Raw genomic sequence first — 20,189 nt, forward strand, 5'->3', positions numbered from 1 at the left:
CGGTGCTTTACGGCTGCGGTTTGCGGCAGCCGTTGGTGGCGGCGAGGGTGGAGGGCGCGGGGCCGCCATGGAGGGCGGCGGGAACTCCAAGGGCACCGGGCTCGGCGGCCTCTTCGGCGCCGGCGGGCTTGGCTACTCGCACGCCGACCTGGCCGGGGTGCCGCGTGAGTACCGGGGCGGCCGGCGGGGCCGGCCCGGGGGGTCCGTGTCTGTGCACCGGCCGCTGCAGGGCCGGGCGGCCGAGACCGAGATCGGTGGCGGTGCCGATTCCGGGAATGAACGCGGCCCCGAGGGGCTCCGCCGCCGCCCGGCCACGGGAAGCAGATCCCGACCCCCGGCGCTTCCTGGGGGTGGGCGCGGAGGTACCAGGCCTTAGCAGGGGCCGCGTGTCTTGACGGACGCTGGTCACAGGGACATCGTGTTCACGTAACCCCAGCGGCTCCCGCTCCGCTCCCTGGAAGGGGGGAGCTGCCGGCCGGTGCCGCCTTTTAAGGAGCTGGGCAACTTCACGGCAGAATTTTCCCTGCTGCCTCGCACGAGATCTGCCCCTTTTTGCCTTACAGGATGCGAATTGTTATTACGGAAGTTCGTGTTAAAGTGTTGTGTTTTCTTTTCCTTTCAGTAACTGGGATGAGCCCTTTGTCACCGTATTTAAACTTGGACCCCAAGTACCTCGTACAGGTGAGAAGGTGGCTTGTTTTTATTGTGTTGAACTCGAACTCAGTGTTTGCATGACCATGCGTGAACACCTCAAACCTTCTGCAGTGCTGGGCACTCTGTATTGAAGTCTTGAACTGAAGAACAGTGGAAAGAAACAATTTTTTCAGTATTGTCCCTAATAAAAGCTTGCAGTGGCATGGCATCTAGAAGAAAATGACCAGTGATAATACAAAGGATAGGGCTGTTGTGTCAATACAAGCCTGCTGTTATTGAAAAGAGCTCTCCCTCCCTGCCTTGAGGCAGACAGCCCAACACCCCCTTACACAAGTTCTGGCACTGCTCACAGCCTCCACTGAGCCCCTTCAGTCAGAACAGCCAGAATCTCTCCCCTCGTTTCATGGGTGAGTTTTCTGAACTGTGATGGATGAGTTTGATCAGTTCAGCCAAGCCCTATACCTGATAACAGGCTTTGCCATCACGCAGCAGTAGCAAATTTCATACCACTCCTTATGTCATTACTCAGCTGAAGGGAGACCATTGTGAAGTAAAACTTTACATTTTATTCTACAGAATAACGTAGCTGTCACACTTACACGGCTTAACATGACTTAATATAAAATGAGACCATCATAAGGAAAAAATATGTTAAATCAAGCTATGTTTTCATTTTTCATAATTATTAGCTGTAGCTGAAAATGTTTAATCAAATTAGGATGCATGTCAATGATTTTATTTAGTTAGTATTTTTCTACATATATGGCTCATATTATCTGAGAACTTGAAATTTTCTAGAATTAGCACTTAAGGTCAACAGTTGCATAGTATCTGCTAACCTCTGTGCCTTGTTTCATGCTGCTCTGGGTCACTGTTTCTTTTGTAACTGGAAGCTCTGCATGCAGTTCTGGGTGCTAGAAGCTGTTGTAGTCCAGATTATGATGTAACATTCCCATAAGGATAGAAAACAGCAGCTGTGCCTCTGGTGGGACTGGGTTCACTACTGTGGCTGCTGTTGAGTGGTCAGAAAGAAGCTAAGAGATTATTTAGACTTTTTCCAAAAACATTCTCTAAAGTTGTCTTGTTTCGTTAGTACAGTTTGTCTGAGAACATGTTCGTGTTGAAAATGGTATAGCAGAGATTTTGGAATTAAGTGTGTGTATACTAATAGAGTTTAGAAACAAAAGAGAAGTTTGCTTTAAATGAAAAGGTGTTGGCATTAGTGTCATGATACAGTTCTAAAAATACCTGTTGATGTAACACTAGAGGCTGCAGTCTGTGTTCTAAAACTTCACTGCCCATCATGTTTAGCCCTAGTGTGTTGAAGTAAAAGGCAAGTGTATTGAAATAAAAGAGAATTCCTTTTAAATGTTAGAATTATTTTTTTTACCTGAAAAAGTTGCCCATACAAGCTGTGAGGTCTCTTTCCTTAGAGAATCAGAAGACCTGGGAATGGCTCTGAGTGCCCAGCACTAGCTGACCCTTCTTTTAACAATGGGGGTTGCACTAAACAGTCTCCACAGGTTCCTAGGATTCTAAATATTGGAGGAAAAAGGCATAGCTAATATTTCAGAATAGAAGAACTTAAATTACTAGCCTTTAAATTTGGGGTTTCTCTGAAGGTGCAAGTGAAGAGGTGAGGGTCTTCTGGTGTTTAAAGACTATCTGTTTGCTTTCAGAATGCAGCAGGAAAGTCAGCCTTACTGTTGAGAATCTTATATTTTGGTTCTGGTCTTCCCATAGTACAATGGTACTCATTACTTTAAACCCCACTTTTTTGGTTGGTCCATGAATGCAGGCACAGAACAAGGTGTTTTCTGCAATGCTGTGTTGCCTGCAGCAGGTAGCACATGTTACAAATTAGCATGTCAGCCTTTGGCAGAAGCCTGGAGGATGGGCTTTTGAGGTTGTCTCTAGAAACTTAAATGTTACATAGGCAAGGATTGCTTAATCTTGACTTTTGGGACAGAAGTGAAAACTGTTAGAAACCGCTAACTACTGAATTTCTCCAGCTGCCTAGTTACAAGGAAGATAGAAAGCATATTATAAGTTCATTTTATTGATAACAGAATTAACAATTCTAGAAGTTATTTTTTCTGTATTGGCATTCACATTTAGTGTCAAGTGTGAGGCAGTAAAACCCCTTAGGATGCATTTCCTTGAGCCTGCAGCTGTTGGAGTCGTGTCAGTTAAGTAGGGGGTGGATAATACTGTGGAAAGCACAGAACCTTAAAAGAGATCTGCTGCTTTAGCACCTTAAGAACAGGCACCTTCAATGTCTCATACTGAAGAAATACCTTGGCACACCTTATCCCTACACATATGCCATTCTCTAGGCCATTTCTCTAACATTTTAGACCACTGATTTACAAGAACACAAGCCTGGCCCTGTGGGAGAAAGATGGACACGTAAAAAATTAACCAACCCCACATATTTCATGCCTTTTCATCACTAGTGTTTAGTGTATTCCTTGCATTTTTCACATCCTCAAAATAGGTCACTTATTTCAGGGCAAGGAAATACTTTTTTTTTGTAGAAAGGCAGTTTTCATTTAGTATCAGAGTAGTGGGAAACCTGCATTAATGCATTTTTGTATCGGACTAGGTTGCTCAGTGAGCAAACAGTGCTGTGTAATCAGACAACAGGAAGGCTTTTGGTAGGCTTTTATTGCCTGCTGCAAGATGTAATAAATAATTAAGCAAATAGTAATTAAAAACGAAAACAACCAACAACCCACACAGTATGAGTTCCTTGGCTGACTGGTGTAATTTATAAAAAGTTAGGACAGCTAGGGGGAAAAAAAAGCTTTCAGTCAATTTATCTTTTTACAGTCCTTTTTCATGCTTAATAAAGTATACACATAGTGTATTCCATCTCTGTGCTACTGTAGACAATAATTTTCCAGAAATACTTCTATCCATCTTTAGTTTATTGCATGGATTAGAGAAAAAAGTGAATATGGCCTACATTTTCAACTAGACTTGGAAAATACAAAAGCATTTGTTTTTGTTTTCCCCCAGGATACAGATGAGTTTATCTTGCCCACAGGAGCCAACAAAACTCGAGGCAGATTTGAGCTGGCCTTTTTTACCATTGGAGGATGTTGTATGACAGGTAGGTGGTTGTGGGTTTCACTTTTCCCAGCTGTCCAGGTAACACCTATGCATGCAGTGATTTATGAGGTTGTAAATGTCTTGTTCTGCAAGAATTGTCTGTTCTAGTCTTAAATAAAGAGATACTTGATTTTAGTCTATACACTGAATTCTGTTCTCGCTATTTGCTTCTAGTATTGTTGATTCTTTTTCTTCTTAAAAAGTAATAACTGGTATTATTCCAACTAGGGGCAGCATTTGGTGCACTGAATGGCTTGAGACTTGGCTTGAAGGAGACACAGAATATGGCATGGTCAAAACCTAGAAACGTACAGTAAGTGTTTCATCTAAAAAAAAAATGTACTTAGTGACAGAGTTGTTTCTTCCAGCTTATACAAGGCTAGATCTGATTATACCGCAAAAAATAAATGTTTGGAGGTTTTTTTCTTTAGTGGAGTCAGTACTTGTCTTCATCAAGTTATGGCATGTTTTAGTTACAGTGACGTTCATTTCAACCTTCTGCTTTTTATTGTCACAATTGGTGTGTCCTCTGACTTATCTTAAACATTTTGAGAAATAATTACTACTTTGATGCTTACTAAAAATCTACTTCAAAGCCAAAGCAGTGTTTTTATATGTTGAAATATTCCCAGAAGCAGCAGTGTTTGCTTTGAGCTATTTTTTGCTGTAATTTGTCTAAGCACAAGTCTCCCTTCTTTCCCAAGATTTTCACAACCAGGAAAGGATTCAAATGTAGAAGCTGGGCCTGCCTGGGTTTGCATTAGGGATGACACTGGTGCATGCTGTTGAGCAGGCATTGCATGGGGGGAGCTGTTCTGGATTGTGGTATCCATGAACACCCGTGACATTGCTGTGTTTTCACCTTACCTGATTGTTTGAAAGAACACAGCAAAGACAGAAACAGTTGTTTCAACAGGATGCCTCTTCTGAAAATAGTGGTGAATTAGACATACTATAGGAAAACCTAAGTGAAAGAGACATAGAAAACCAGAGGAACAGAATAACTGGGGGAAAACAATTTTCATTCGCAGAATACTTGGGAACAAGGGAATTTTAGAAGAGGAATTTAATATTTCCTGGTACAGTTTATATTGGCTCTGCTCCTTTTTAAATTGTTTCTGTATTCATCCCCTTCTTTATCAAAATATTCACCACTATAATTATGGCTCTTTCATAATGTTCTAGATGAACAGAGTTGTATTTTAGGTGTTTGGAATGAGCAGAGTTGGACAAAACCATGATGTTAAGCACAAACTTCAGCAGGTCAAGCCCAGGAGGTGGCAGTCAGTGCTCACACTGCTCCTATCCTGGCTCTGCAAGGCAAAGATCTGCTCAAGGTCATCACCTTCCAGCTGTGCATTAAGTTCTGTTTTTCCCTCATCAGGTGCAAAGAACAGACTTGCCTAGCTAGATTTCATCCAAATTTATCTTTGATGTACACAGATTTCTTTCTTAATGAATTTTAATTTTGCAGGTATTCATTTGTCATCAAAATGTCTCACAGTATGCCATGGTTATTAAAATTACTATTTTTCTTACCAATTCAGAATGAATATAAGGTTAAAAGATGGGGGTTTTAATTAAGGAGAGGTTGTCAATACCCTAGTCTCTTACATTTTTTTCTCTTGTTTCAAAATGAAGTTTTCCATTATTTTTTAGTTCATTGTCTAACCATATTCAGTAATGACCTGTGTCCTAATGAAAATTATAAAATGAGGATAAATAGTAGAAAATTAAATCAGAAGGGACATAAAGCAGTGGAAGTGTCACACATTAAATGCTGAACTAAGTTCCAGTGGTAGTCAGCTGTCCAGGGCAATACTATGCCTGTGATAGTGTTACACTGCTGGGAGATAAAGATCAGTCATTTCTTCTGGCTGCTGTTGTCACTGTTCTGGAGACAGCTGGTGCCAAGAAGAAGTGGCATTGTGCTTCCCTGAGAGCGCACTAGAGGTTCTCTTGCCCTCTTTAGTGCTAGTCTGGAAGCCTACACACAGACCATACACACAGACCCACCTCTCAGCCTTTTGGTGGGTGCTGAGTGGACAAATGGCAGTGCAAGGACTGCCTCTTCCCTTCCTGACTTGCGGCAGTCCAGACCTGTTTTATTACCCACACCATTTGCTCAGGCATCTCCACACTCCCTGCCACATGGTCCTTGTAGAGGAGCACTGAGGCTTTCTTGGAAACCTTTTACCCAGCTAAGTCTGCATAAGTGTATCAGTCATTCCAGGAGCTGTGTGTAGTCACCACGTAAGGAAGGACAACTCAGGTTAGAAAGTCATTTGAAGGGAAGAAATTTGAGTCTTGGTGGGAGTCAAGTTTGCCTTGGAAAGAGAGAAAGATTTTCTTAAGACTTGACAGGACTGAATATTTGCTTTCAAGAGCTTTTAGTTCATTATTGCAGTTTTATTAACCAATTGTATAGCATAAACACACAAGCCCTACTGTCGTAAACACTGTCTTTATGTAAACACAGAGTGCTAAAGGTTTTCCTACCTTTTTAACTCCTTTATAGAATTCTAAATATGGTGACAAGGCAAGGAGCGTTATGGGCTAACACTCTGGGATCACTGGGTAAGTAGTCATTCCTTTGTAGGGAAAGCAATTTAAAGATGTAATTGTTGGGAAAGCATATTTGTGTATTATCTGAATAAGAGTGTTCTCTAAATTTTCATTATTAAATCCATCAGGAAAAAGTACAGGATTTTTTCTTTGGGACATGAGGGCAGTTCAATAGACATCAAAAGGAAATTAAAAGCTAAAATAGGATTTACAGCATAAGGAGCCAAAAGCCTTTAAATAAAACCCAGACTTTTCACTACATTACAAACAAACTCTAGCTATATCAGAAATAACTAGAAAATACAGATAATGTTTACTTGTTAATAAATTCCAGTTAATTCACAACTTAAGGCAAAAAATACAATATTTCTGAAATAACAACCTACATTGAGACTGGTCATGTGATCAACTGCCTGATGTTTGTTTCCTGTTAAAGAGTCAACAAAATGTTTATGTGGGGAAGAAATATGATAGTCACTACGAAGATTTATTCTTTAAATGATGGTACATTAGCTAGAATAATCCCTCATGATACCACTGACTCTAAACCTAAATATTGCTTACAACTAATGTGGGTTAGAAAAAAAGAGAAAAGAAAATGATCAATAGCCTGATGTATGAGAAAGTAACTTCTGTGAACTGAGGTTTGGGTGGGGAGGGGAGGGGGCCATGAAATAAAATCACATCAGTTGCCTCAGAAAAACGAAATTATTTCATAAAAGTCAGTGAAATAACTAATGCCCTAGAGATTACAGATTTTTTCGCCTCTCCCCAGTCTTCCACAGTCTTAAAAAATGAAAACTGATGCAGTCACTTTGAAAGGAGAAATCCAAAATGATGAAATTATTTTGAAGAAAAATAATGATGGAACTCGTTGTCCTACAAAATTGTACTGGAAGTTAGCAATATTTAAATCAGAGACTACATCACGTTATAACCCAGTCTACATCTGCTTGACTTCAGAGAAATGCATCAAAGCATGGGCTAAGTTGCATTTATGACATTTTATTTCGGTCTTCTTTCTGAAGAGCAGATTAGCTGCCATTTATCTCAGGCATTAGCTTTTGAGGCATAGTATAGAGGGCATGGTTAGAGATAGGATTCTGAACTACAGCAAGAATGGCACTTTTTCCATAAGAAACACATGTTGCCTATAAGTTTTATCAGGCCGTTTTTTGTTTGGATGGGTTTTTTTTTTTTTTTTTTCAAATTCCAAACCTAATGAAAACGTGTCTGAGAACTGAGACGGAGGTACACTGCAGTTCAAGGTTTCAGTTTAAGTGACACATTAACATGTTTTTTCAGCTGTGTTTGGAGAAAGATTACTCAAGAAAATGTTTGTGCATTCCAGTAACAAATTGTTCTTTTTCTTACAAAATATGGCCTCCAAAATCACAGAGTTAAGCAGAACCTTATATTTGGGGTTCAGGTAGAGCTCTATCTTGTCCTAGCTACCAGAGAAATTTCTTTCAAGGAGCTGAATTATTTTTGCATATTACTTCACCTTGTGCAGCCTTTCTGTACCTCAGAGATTCTTTTTGTCACTACTGACAATTTTTGTCATTCTGTTCCTGAACAGAAGCAACAGCTGTGCTGAACTTTTTTAAAAAATTATGTTGAATTCAGCTTTTCCTTCCCTTCTTGTTAATCTACTTGCTGCTAAGACAAGCTGAAATACCCTTGCCTGTGCTGAATGGAGAACGATGCTGCTGTTAAGGCATTGACATTATTATGGTTGCTTATGAAGGATTTACTGCCTTTTAGCAGAAGGAAAGATTTCAAATTCTTGGAGGGCAAGGAAAGAATTAAATGGCATTGTCTTTATCGCTTTAAAATGATGACATACTCTACTGTTCTTTGCCAACATGGAATATGAGTATATCATGAGGGCTGAGGATGGGGTGGGGAGTGCTTTTCCCTTCATCAAAATGTATAAATGATAAATGCATCCATACTAAAAGCCCATGCATTTTTCTTTATAGTCCTTTCCATGACAGTCCCTAAAGTTATCCCAAAACAAAAGGCCCTCTGGGGATAAAGATTTCATGCACAAGCAGAGGTGAAAACAGCTGTAAATGTCAAATCCAAAGCATTCTAATAGTAATTTTTAAAAGAAACATAGCCCATTGTACTCCAGTTCTTGGTAGCATGATCTGAATGCTGTACTTAACGTTTCATCACTGTCACACATGAACAGCAGTTTTCTCTGCTACCTAGAAAGTGTTGGGTTTAGTTTCATGCCATCCACAGAAGACAGTATGAAACTGCCAGTACACATTTAAACCCTGAATTTTTAAACAAATTCAAACTGGCAAAATATGCTAGTTTTTTAAAACTTCAGTCAGTGCTTTGTATCACATATTGTCATGAACAATGCTGCTTTATAACCAAATTATAGCTCTAGAAAGAAGAAATAGCTATAAAGAAAGAGATCTGGAAAAGACACACCGGAGATGGGATTTTGCAGAGGATTCCCTTCAAATAAGCAGAAAATCTGTGTTTCAAAAGCATAGTCTAAATGCTACACCAAGCCTGAATTCTAAGCTTTGGGCCTCAGACAGTGGAAGGTTTTTTTAACTTTTTTTTCTCCCCCAGCTCTACTTTACAGTGCATTTGGAGTCATCATTGAAAAAACACGAGGTGCAGAAGATGACCTGAACACCATAGCTGCTGGAACCTTGACAGGAATGCTATACAAAAGCACTGGTAGAGTAGCAGAATATTTCTCTTTTCCCTGCTCTTGTGCTTATCCTATTTATTAGGATTCTCACTATTTTTACTAAATACTGTCCTGCTCTGAAAATTGACAGTGTAAAAATGGCTATTAGCTCAATGTCCTCTAAGCCACAATGTGTTTCACACAACTAAGGCTACTTAAGGAAAACTTGAACAAAAACAAAATTCCAGCTGAGTTAAATTTGATTCTTTCCAACTGCCCAGGACTGACAGTAACCATGAGAGCCAAGTTATGACCATTATACATATATACTGAAGAAACACTCATTTATTTCCTCAGATATATGGTGAGGTTGTATAAAATACATACCCCCCTCATTCCTAGCCATGTTTTTCAGCAATAGCAGGATAAAACTAATTGTTTCTCAAGTCCATGACTGGTTGCAGGCAAATGGGAACTACCTTCCAAAGTGAATGGGGGCAGGGGAGAAATACACACATAGAGAACACAGAGCTTGACTGCATGAGGATGAAACTTACTACAAGTGAGTAATGTGACAGTCATTCACATGAAAGTGGTACCTGGAGCCACAAAAAACCCTACACACAGAGAATATTTTTGAAATTATTACTTAGGCGTTCATGAAACTGTTGTCTTGTGGTAGGACTCTAGTCTTTGCAAAGTGGTCAAAACCAGCAAAACAATGTTATTTGAGAACAGCATGGATTTAAGGTGAGTTTGCTTCTGCAAACTGAATTGTTTGCAGGAGAGAGGGTCTGAGCTTCATCAGCAAAATGCCTGTTAACACATGTTCCAAGCTTAACAATTTGAGGCATCATCTTTTTTAGAGGATTGCTGTGTACCACAGATTGATACTACCACATGGAAAAAAGTCTTATGTTTTAAGTAACTCAGTAAATGTTTGGCTGCATAACTCACCTGCATTTTATGGAGGAGATAATGCAAGAATTAACCTATGTACTTTTGCATATCTAACTGAGCCACAGTGTCTTAAAAGTGTTCCCGAAGGCCAGCTTTATATATGGGGCAAAACAGTTTGAGTAACTTTATTTTCCTGATGGCTTAGACTACCTGAAGTCAAAAATAATTGGCTTGAGCAGCCTTCATAAATATGAGACTCTTAAACTTCGCAAGGGCACAGTACAGCTCTCCTGTATTCCATTACTTCCTTGAGATTTCATGAGTGATATGACAGATGACCAAGAGCAGCTGGAAAGGGTAGCATATAGAAGCCTAATATTTCCTGTAGGAGTTTATTAATAAGGAGAACTGTCATCTTATACTCCAGCAGAAGCATCCCCCTTACCTTTCAGAAGTATAGAGCTGGCATTATGTGTAATCTTCTTTTGGCACAGTGCAACCACAGGTAACTACTTCAGTCACATGCACAGTCATCTGACACTACTAAAGTTTTTATTACCAGAGCACGGTAGGACATTTGTTTTGTAACACAAGATCTACAGAGCTAGTAGTAGCCCTGATAAAGGCAAATGAAGTCAGTAAATCTCTATTCATTACAGTATTGTACTTCGAGTGTGTGCTGTGCATATGAACCATAGTGCAGAGAAACTGCTGCCTCTCCTGTCACCTTATGCCAGAACACCCTTTCTTATTCTGTATGGTAAAACTTCTAAGTTCTGCCTTTACCCTACATCAGTATCTATATTTACATTAAAACCTTGAATATTTGAACCTTGGAAAAGATCAGCACACATCTGTGACATATCAAGACTGTAATAATTACCTGTGTTACATGGAATGCCATGTGTTGGCATTAAGAAGTGGAAAATTTAAAAGCTGTCAAGGACACTGAGTTGTAAATCTCCATATTTGAGTGTCAGCTGGCAGCTCATACAAACATGCCAATGCAAATCAAGGCTGTTCTGTAGTCCACAAGAGGTGGGTATAGAGTTGGCAGGCAGTGCTGTTCAAACACTCAGATTTCCACTTCCATCGTTCCTGCTTTGTACAGGGATCAGGATCATACATAAGAAGAAACAAGATAATGTATGGCAGGTCTTTCATTGTAACTTCATGTTTAACCACAGCACTGATGGAGGAATCACATCAGCAGCCCTGCTGATGTACACTCCTGCTGAAAAACACTCCTATGTACACTGCAAAGCCCAGATTGAATTTCTGAAACCAATGATGAAGCATTTGATGAGTGGACAGGAAAAAAAAAAAAAAAAACAACAGTGGGAAGACTTTGTGAAGGCTGAGATCTGTTGCCCCAAACTGGTCCCAGTTTTCACAATTTGTCCTTGTAGAAGTGTTAATCATTACCAAAATGCCAGCAGTCAAGCAGAACGTGCACGTTCTAAAGCCACTGATGGTGGGCAGTTTTGTGCAAAGCTACTTGACACAGCCTGTGTGGGAGAAGATAAGAGAGGATTGAAAACTGTTCAAGTGAGGACAGTGGCAATTCAGTCCCTTCCCTGTGTTCATGGTCAGCAGCATCAGTCACTGAAAGTTCCCCATTGAAGTGACTGAAGCAGTTCAGTCCCAGGTGATAGCTGGGCTCCATCTCAGCATTACTGCATGGCTTAGGTTATCAGACACCTCCTGAGTGGGAATGGAAAGCTGATGTGAGGAGTTTTGAAACACCTACTGCTTGATTCATCTGACCAAAGTGATCGCCAACTTTCACGTTTATTTCAATTTAAATTTAATGCCACAATTACTGACTAGATTTTAGGCCAAATGCAGCAATCAGAGTACATATTAATTTGTTACACCAGTCTTATAACTTTATGGGAGCTGTTTTTTGAGCTCACCACTTAACTTCTGTGCAGAACATTCAGTTTGGGTAACAGTCAGAAGGAGACCCTTTGGGTTCCTCTGCAAGTAACATATGCAATAAAAATGTTACTGCAACTCAGTCAATTCGAGTTTTGCTAAAAGGGGGTCTGATATCCTAAGTCCACAAGGATGGCTTTTCCATTTAATAAGATACTATTCTTCATTCAGTTTTAAGCAAAGGCAGAAATTAGTATCTTAAATAAATATTAGTTAATATCTTAAATTAATATTAGTTTTTTTATGATAAATGTTACAAAGCACAAGTACATCTTAAAACAAATGTTTCCCCTCCTTGCATGTGTTTTCAACCTCTTTTCTAAACCAACCATATTTATTAGGTTTTCTCATACTTGTATTAGTTATGAAAGTAACAAAAAAACCAAAAACAATTGTCACTGTGGTTCCCTCCCACCATGAAAATGCACATGGTTCCAGTTGTCACAAAGTACAGCTGGCTGGGGCTCCTGCACTCCTCCTCAAGCATGCAGGATTGATCGCTCAGGAAAAGATACCGAGCTGGATGGGATTTTGGCCTTTGACAAACTTGGACCCAGTGTGACAGCTGTTAATTTCTCACTGGAATCCCTGACAGACTTCAGTAAGCAAAAAAGTTAACTAACCTCGGGATTAAGACTAACCCTCTTATCTGAGGGTTACACAGGTTGTAGATGTTCTTTTTCTTGGATAAATTTTTTCCTTTCTTGAGGTTCAGGGTAACAGGAACAAAAGTAAAGTAATGCTTTGGGCAAACTAAATCCCTTTGTTTACTTTTGTGCAGTAGGAGCCCGATCCTAGGTACAGCATCTCATGCCTTTGGAACAATAGGCGTTACATAATTTGGTACAGAAAATGGTGTGTGTCTGAAAAGAAGGGAGTTGCATGCTAGCAATAGCTGAAGGTAGTAGTTGTCATTTCAAGGCCTCAGAACACAACCCTGAAGAGTCAATACGTTACGAATTAAGGGCTAAATGTTTTATTGCCAGCAGTAAAATCTGGCTGGAGCTAAAGATCAGTTTTGTGACATCCAGTGGTAGTTCAGGGCAGCTGTGTTAGCTGACTAACTTCTTGAGCTATAAAAAACCTGTTCTCTGAGCCCAGCCCATGTTTTTCTTTGGGCCAGACAGGTCTGTTTTCTTGTTTCTCTTGGCTGGGGAAGGGGAAAGAAGAGCTTGTGGGGGCTGCTGCAGGTACAGGTCTGGGATATCATACTTTCTGCAGTATTTGGAGAAAAGTAAAGAAGTTGCTTGTCATCACTTAAGTTTAGGGCTATCAGGCATTTTGGAAATTAAGAATCCCTTTTAAAACCTGTTTTAACTTAACAAGTTTATAGGGTTATCAATCAGATGGTGTTTAGAGAAAGGATTTTGTTTGAGATCTGAAACAAGGAAGAGATAAGGACAGTGTACAAGCAGCGCTACAGGTAACAGCTCGATGAGGCTTTTTTAGTTTCCTGAGGACTGATGTCTTAAGAGCATGTGTGGCCACTGAGAGCAGAGCTGCCTTCAGTGCTGCCCAGGTCTGCAGGAGCAGTGAACTCAGAGCTGCAGGGATTTTCAGGGTTTGCAGGTGCCAGTTACAGGAGCCGAAGTAGCCTCCTGTCAGTCAGGTGCTGCTGCTTTCACTCAGTGAGAAGACAGCAAATTTTAATCATGTTTGCAAAGTAATTTCAATAGCTTTAGTACTTCTGAACTGGTAACCTAAATAGTAGATTCCTACTGTTTTTTCTAATTTAGCCTTCATACCACAATAGCTACAGGAAATGTTCCCGCTTTCAGGCTTTGTTGTCTCTGTATTCTGAGCACAATACTGCCTTAGCTACAGCAATATGAAAATGGAACATGCTTTTCTGGAATATATTTTGCTTCCAAACAGAAGTTTTATCAGTTTCCTCAGTAATTTCTGTATCCACAGACTTTGCCCACTACTTACAGGATTTCATAAAATGAGCCCCATGGAGCAGCAGGAGGAAACTCTTGATAGTTTCTAATGACATCAGGCCACCCACAGATGTTCAAACAAATGACTGCTTGATGGTTCAGATGGTCTGGTTACTGAGCTTGAATTTGGAGCAAAATTGAGATTGCCTTGTATGCTTAACTCAAGCTCTTTAAACCATTGAAAAGAGTTTTTGTTCCTGAAAGCCCGGGAGGAAGAGAAATTGTTTTCATTCAGAGTATCTGAGAGAGATTGAAAGACAGAAAACTAATCACAATTTAAAGATTATTCTTCTTTTGTTTAGCATAAGCGTGTGGGTCTGAGGTTTTGGTTAAGGTATTTCTAATGTTTACTGTTGTATGGTTCTTGCTTTAACCATCCCAGGAACATCACAGGGCATTGGAGTAACATTCTAAAAATAGAGACAGGAAGGTGCTAAAGGGAAGATTTTGCCCTCATGGTTTTACCTACTGGACAAGTGCAGCTCAGTTAGGAGTGGCCCCTGCTATGATGAAGTGCAGAGCTGTGCTGTTGGAAGGCTGTGTGCCATGGCATAGTGCACTGGAATGCTGAGCTGTGCCATGGCTGGAACCTACTCGAAATGCATGGAGGAGGGACTATACCTGGTGGTGAAAAGGTGCAGCAGCTGAAGCCAGAGAACTAATTTCCCTTTTAGAGAGCGTCAGATCTGTCTTTCTCAACTCTTGTGTAAGGTGCCTGATCTCAAAATACCTGCTTCCAGAAGTGTCTGTCAGCTGAAACCTTTATCTTACTGGGACATGCAAGATTAGGGGCACACGGCCATGTTTCAGCAGGGCTTGTCAGGGCAATATTGGTATCAAAGGCTTGCAGGGAGTAATTGCAGAGGAAGGGTGGGAACGTGTTCTATCATGCAAACACAGCTGGGATGGGGAGTGGAGAATTTAGTTTCTATTTTTGTTAACAAGGTAATTTTCTCAGAGGGCCTAACATTTTCTGCCCAACAATGAGGCTGTATTCTAAAGTGCATTACTGTTTGAAGTCTGCCACAACCCTGAACATACTTATTCAAATGTAAATCTGACCAATTAGGGAAAGTTTTCTTTCCCTTTTTTTTTTGTAATAACTGTGGGTAGTTCAGAAACCAGGAGCAACTGCTACAAAAAAGAAAAAAACCCAAACATTTTGTAGAAGAAGCATAGTATAGAAACACTGGTAAATAAACACTTCTTGCATGTTTTCTTGGGTATTTTCTCTCTCAGTCATGCGCCTATACCAATGGCAAGTTTAGTCCCTGCTCATGAAACATCTCCAGCAATGTCCCTAGGTTGTCTGCAGGCCTACAGATGGCTTTAGGCCCTGAACTTGACCCTTTGTCAGTGGGCTTAGAGCTGCCATCCTTACCTGGCTGGCTCAGCATAAGAGAACACTAACATTTGTTGTGGTAGGAGCAGCACATCTTAAGTCCACATACATGGATGCTAGAAAGCAGCTCAGCAATCTGAATTAAAGATGACACCTTTCTTGTACAACCCTGACTTCACAGAATCTGGAGCCAGGCTTGATCAGCCTTCAACTACCTGTTCTTGTATAGGAAGAATAGGATTTTAAGGGGGAAGGAGAGGAATCGAACCTGGGGTCTGAGGGAAGAGCCTACAGGAATAGTCATAGCTCTGTAGCGCGTCACATTCTGTGGGGATGTTCCATGTTTCCTTGTGCACTTGATGGCCATGGACCCCCTTTGGGGGTTTCTGCTGTGATCTCTTGAATCCTGATATGAACAGCAGAAAATTGGGCTCTAATGTTGTATTCATTTACCTCAGCAGGAACAAGGAGTCAGTATTTTTACAGATTGTCTCAAATACTTGTTTTGCAACAGTACTACTTTAAATTTCACCTGTGGCTTTTTGCCAGACATTGCTTGCACATGGTTAGTTTTGTGTACCCAGCTGCAAGCCCTTCATATGAAAAGCTTTTTGTGCAACAAATTCAGTATCAATTAGCAAACACAAATGTACATTTGCTTTCCTAAATGCTGATTTAGGCACATAGAGCATATTCAGTAGGGCTTTCCTTAGAGCTGTTGAATTCTGAATGGTTACAGCAGTGAACACAGTTAGCTTCATACCCTAAAAAAAACTCTCAAATTGTCACAACTGGTCTGGCAATGAAATTCCCAGAACCTGTGGCTAGGCGTGGCTTCTAGTACCAGGTCCCACTTGTGCAGTTTCTTGGTTTCATTGCATACCTGGGCAATATGGGAGGTTTAACAACTCCAGTGAAACCCATTTAACCTTGCAGCACAGGGAACACAGTCTCAGTCTAGCTGATGCCAACAGCTTCTTGCCTCACTAAAAGGAATTCTGTGAGACAACTTTATGACCCATAATGGAAAGAAAGAGAAAAAAAAAAAAAAAAAAAAAAAGGCAATCTGTCTGATTACTGAGATGCATTTATTTTCAAGTTCGAGGAACCTGAAGTGGACTGCCAGTTTCTCCACTAAAGCAGGCAGGGATTTTTATCTCACTGTCAGCAGTAACTGGCCTTGTTCTATACACTGTACATATTATCTAGCTTGGTTTAGCTACAATGATAAACATTGCAGAATCAAACTCACTGAAGTTTTCCTAGCATTGAGGGTCATACTCCCAGGTGTTCTGTGCATTTACAGTACATTCTGGGAGCTCTGCTGAGGCACAGAAGTGTTTTGCTGTTTCGTAAGAACAACAGAAGTCTCTACTTGTGCACCTGTACACCCCAGTCCTCATATGGATGGAGTGGAGGTGGGATGCCACCTGACTCCCAGCTCCAGCCAGATGCACTGCCTGCAGGCAGTAGCCAAACTTGCCCTATATTTCTGCCTTACACTAAGGTGCTCACCAGCACCTTGAAACTTCAGTCACCTGGGTGACTCACTCTTTACCATTGCAAGGTGATAATTTTGAGTATTAATAAAAGTAAGAATAAAGAAAGCTGTTCAATGTACACCCTAGTGAGTTCTTGCCAGTTAGTCCCTTTCATCTACTTCCTATTTTTTTAATCGAAAGGTTTTAAAATTCCAAAGACACAAAAGCAGTGATAGGTTCTGCATGATGGCCCTAATGAATCTCTGGAGCCCAGTGTCATGTCTGTATCAGCTGCTGTTTTGTTCACTTATTTCCCTCCTGCCCTTTCTCCTTCTGCCCAGAGCTAGTTACCATAACTGAAAACCTCAGTTGAAAACCTAAATTGAGGAGTTTTTGCAACAGGAGGAGAGCATATCTAACTGTAGAAACAATTGTATTAAGGACAGATGGAATAGAGTAAGTAGGACTTGGGAAAAGCCATCTTGGCTTCCAGTGCTCCATAGTGATTCCCTGAGGCAGTAGTACTAACACAGTTTGAGAGGAAGTCATTCCAGCAGAATTAGCGTCAGGATGAGGTTGATTTGCCAGAATCAACCTGAGCCTGGCAGCAGGTTTGAGAGGGAGGTAGAAAAAGCACAGGGACTCTTTCTGGAGAGTTTCTTAAGAAAGGACTGTTCATTAAGATGCCTCTGGATTTAGATAACTTCTTGGAAGTTGCTGTTCACTGACTATTTCCTGCAGAGTAACACTGATGAGCTGTAATGTGCTTTGTTTTTTCCAGGTGGAGTGCGCGGGATAGCACGAGGTGGGATCGCAGGTCTGACGCTGACCGGCCTCTACGCTCTGTACAACAACTGGGAGCACATGAAGGGCTCCCTAGCCCGGCAGTCCCTGTGAGCAGGGCCGAGGACACGCTTGCTTAGTCACCAATCAAATCAGTTGTGAGATCTATCTGGTGCCCCTTGCTATTTTATTTACAATTAGTGTGAAACTGATGGAAGCTGTGCTGAGAGGAACCTCTTGACGTCCTGTAGCTGGACTGGCCCTTCCCGCCAGCCACTTGCTGGAGAGGCAGCAATGTTTGTTGGACCTGCAAGTGAACACAGCTGCCACCGAGACAGTCTCCCTGCCATGCTCCCCAGGCAGCCCTGGCCAGAGCTGCCAGGCACGCTGGGCCCCCGTAGCTGCTCCTGCTCGCTGCCAGGTTTGTTGGGGTGCCTGTAAGGTCTGTGTCCATAGAGCATTCCCTGCAGTCCCAGCGCCTCACCTGGCCAGCCCAGCAGCACAGCCCCAGTTGCCATGGCACAGGGCACGCCTTGCTATTCTGACAGCACAAGGCAAGCTATGAAAAGGGACATCATCAGAATAAAAAGGGTGGTACTTACTCAATACCATTTCTATCCTTTGCTCTTCCTGCTACTGGTAAGACAAAAGTGTGCTGCATCCAGTGACCTGTTTATGGATTCATTTTAAAGGACTAGTGTGATGAAATCCTGGGGGAGTTGGTGGGGAGGGGAAGCGGACAGGCAGGCCGATCGTCTCCTGAGGGGTGGTTATGGTGAGGCATACCATGGTTTGACTTCGCTCCCTTATTTGCTCTAATAAATAAGGATCTGGTTGTTTATAGATGAAATACAGTTACTGTTGCAGAACAGCTGCCAGTGGATTATCAAAATATTTGGGTACTCCAGAACTCATTTACCCAACAGTTAAAAACCAAGCAGTATAAAGACTCCACTCATGCCTTATTACAGGACTTTTAATTAGCAAGAAACTTTTTGCCTGAAGTACCATTTGTAGGTTACTGGCAGAACAAAGACTGTGATGAACCTACATGTTCTCCAGTGTTAAGCTATAAACCAAGCGTCATTTGCAGATAAGTTAAACAGTAAATTGGGAATTAGTTCAGTAATTAGAGTTACTGTATAACAGTTCATTCCTTCTATGTTTAAATAACTAAACAGGTAAATGATTAAAGAGGTTTGAAGACAGGGAAAGCAGAGCAAGGGAAAAACAGGAAACTTACTGGTCAGCAGACAACTTAATGCAAACCAAGTTTACATTTGAGTTTCCACTACTGAAACAGCTCTTGATAATTGCATTGCACCCAACAAAATAAAAACAACAAAAAACAGTAAAGGGAAGATGGTAGCTCTTACCCTCTCCCAAGAAGAAATATCACTTTGCCAAGAAGCCTCGTTGGCAGAAAATAACCTGAGACCAGCTTTTTATAGAGCAAGTGCTCCAGCTAAGGAGCCCTCACAGTTGAACTTGATTAGCTTTGCTTGAATACCAGGTGAAATTAGATGAGATTTATGTGAGCACTTAAAAGTAGCGCAAGGAAACAGGCCTTTTCTCACCCCCTTTGTCAGTGCTAGTTTTTGTTAAGCCTTATGTTCCCCAGTCTTTAGTGCTCTGCATGTTACTGTTGTGATGTGAGAGCTGGACTTCCTAGCATACTTTTTTTGAGGGCTGCACCACCAAAGTAACTGTGCCCCACTCGCAGGCTGCAGAGCAGTGATGTGGGCTCCATCTGCACAGTGCTGTTACATGGGACATTGGGAATACACATGCACTTTCTTCTTTTTTCTCTCCCCACTGACATCAGTGAGTTCCTTCCCTGCATGTTTCTTGGTCACCATTGGTTGGACTTGTGTTCCTGCACTCTTGACCACGCTGGATGAAGGACTGAGAACGGCTTTGGGGGTTGATGGTGGGCAAGGGTGGCTTTTTAAATGTCAGGAACTCTGCAGTATATCTTACGTTTTCTAAAAACTTTTTCAGGACTAAAATGTGACCCAGGAACTATCTGCCCTAACTGAAGTGGGAAAACTGTGAAGCTTAACAAATGTATTTAATTCTTCAGGTGCACTCAAGATGATATAGAAACAAGCCTTTTCAAGTTCATAGTTAGCACAACCTTAAGGCTAGGCTAACTCTTGAACAACTTAGCACGTTACCTGGTCTGCAGTGCCCTCAGATTTCCTGGAACTGCTCACTTCAAGGGCAGAGCTGAGAGCATTTTCCTGAAACAGCTGTGTTACAGCTCTTACAAGTTTTGGTTCATAATCTGTTTGTCTATGGAGTGATCTGTAGCTTGAGCTATGAAACAGAACCAGCACAGAGGCGGCAGTGAGGGAGGTGAATTGTATGATACAATTACAGAGAACGTGCTTACAATATTCTGTGTCATGATATACTGTGTTCACAGTTTACTGGCAATCAGTATGAAGTTGCTACTTTAAATTGTGACCAAAAGTATATCTAAGTTGAGTAGAAATAAAAGGATGTAAAATCAAGTTGAAAACAGGGTTTGGTTCAAGTTAGAGCCCTTCTATGCAGCGTTACATAAATGTGAGCATGGGAGACCTTGACTGTCCTGGAAGAGCGGGGTTGTGGTGCCAGTCGTGGTATTGTTGCTGATAGATCCAAAAGGCAGCTTTCCATGCTGTGGCACCCAGTGAGGGAGCTGAGACAGCAGGTATAATGAAGGGGGTTTGAATCCTGTGAAGCTGGTTTTGCTCAGTCTCTGGAACAGAAAAGCAAATCCACTTCCATCGTTCCCAGTCAGCAGGTGATGTCTCTTACGGATGGAA

General features: G+C 41.3%; 1 protein-coding gene and 1 non-coding gene across 2 annotated transcripts; both read left to right on the top strand.

Moving 5' to 3' along the window:
- The first annotated feature begins 14 nt into the window (after positions 1 to 14).
- TIMM23B (translocase of inner mitochondrial membrane 23 homolog B) lies at positions 15 to 19,900 on the top strand. Its single transcript, XM_032116308.1, has 7 exons — positions 15 to 164; positions 623 to 681; positions 3,676 to 3,769; positions 3,997 to 4,081; positions 6,287 to 6,345; positions 8,929 to 9,039; positions 17,375 to 19,900. The coding sequence occupies exons 1-7, from the start codon at positions 68 to 70 to the stop codon at positions 17,488 to 17,490; spliced, it is 621 nt and encodes a 206-aa protein (XP_031972199.1). The 5' UTR covers positions 15 to 67; the 3' UTR covers positions 17,491 to 19,900.
- On the top strand, positions 5,560 to 5,762 carry LOC116447726. The gene has a single exon (XR_004241673.1). It is a non-coding gene; the product is annotated as a small nucleolar RNA SNORA74 (small nucleolar RNA).
- Positions 19,901 to 20,189: the final 289 nt, after the last annotated feature.

This window comes from Corvus moneduloides, chromosome 8 (assembly GCF_009650955.1).
Source record: "Corvus moneduloides isolate bCorMon1 chromosome 8, bCorMon1.pri, whole genome shotgun sequence".
Taxonomy (NCBI): Eukaryota; Metazoa; Chordata; class Aves; order Passeriformes; family Corvidae; genus Corvus; species Corvus moneduloides.

Coding starts and splice junctions, on each gene's coding strand:
- TIMM23B (XM_032116308.1), top strand. CDS start 68: ATGGAGGGCGGCGGGAACTCCAAGGGCACCGGGCTCGGCGGCCTCTTC. Junction 3,770..3,996: donor TGGAGGATGTTGTATGACAG/GTAGGTGGTTGT, acceptor TATTCCAACTAG/GGGCAGCATTTGGTGCACTG. Junction 4,082..6,286: donor TCAAAACCTAGAAACGTACA/GTAAGTGTTTCA, acceptor ACTCCTTTATAG/AATTCTAAATATGGTGACAA.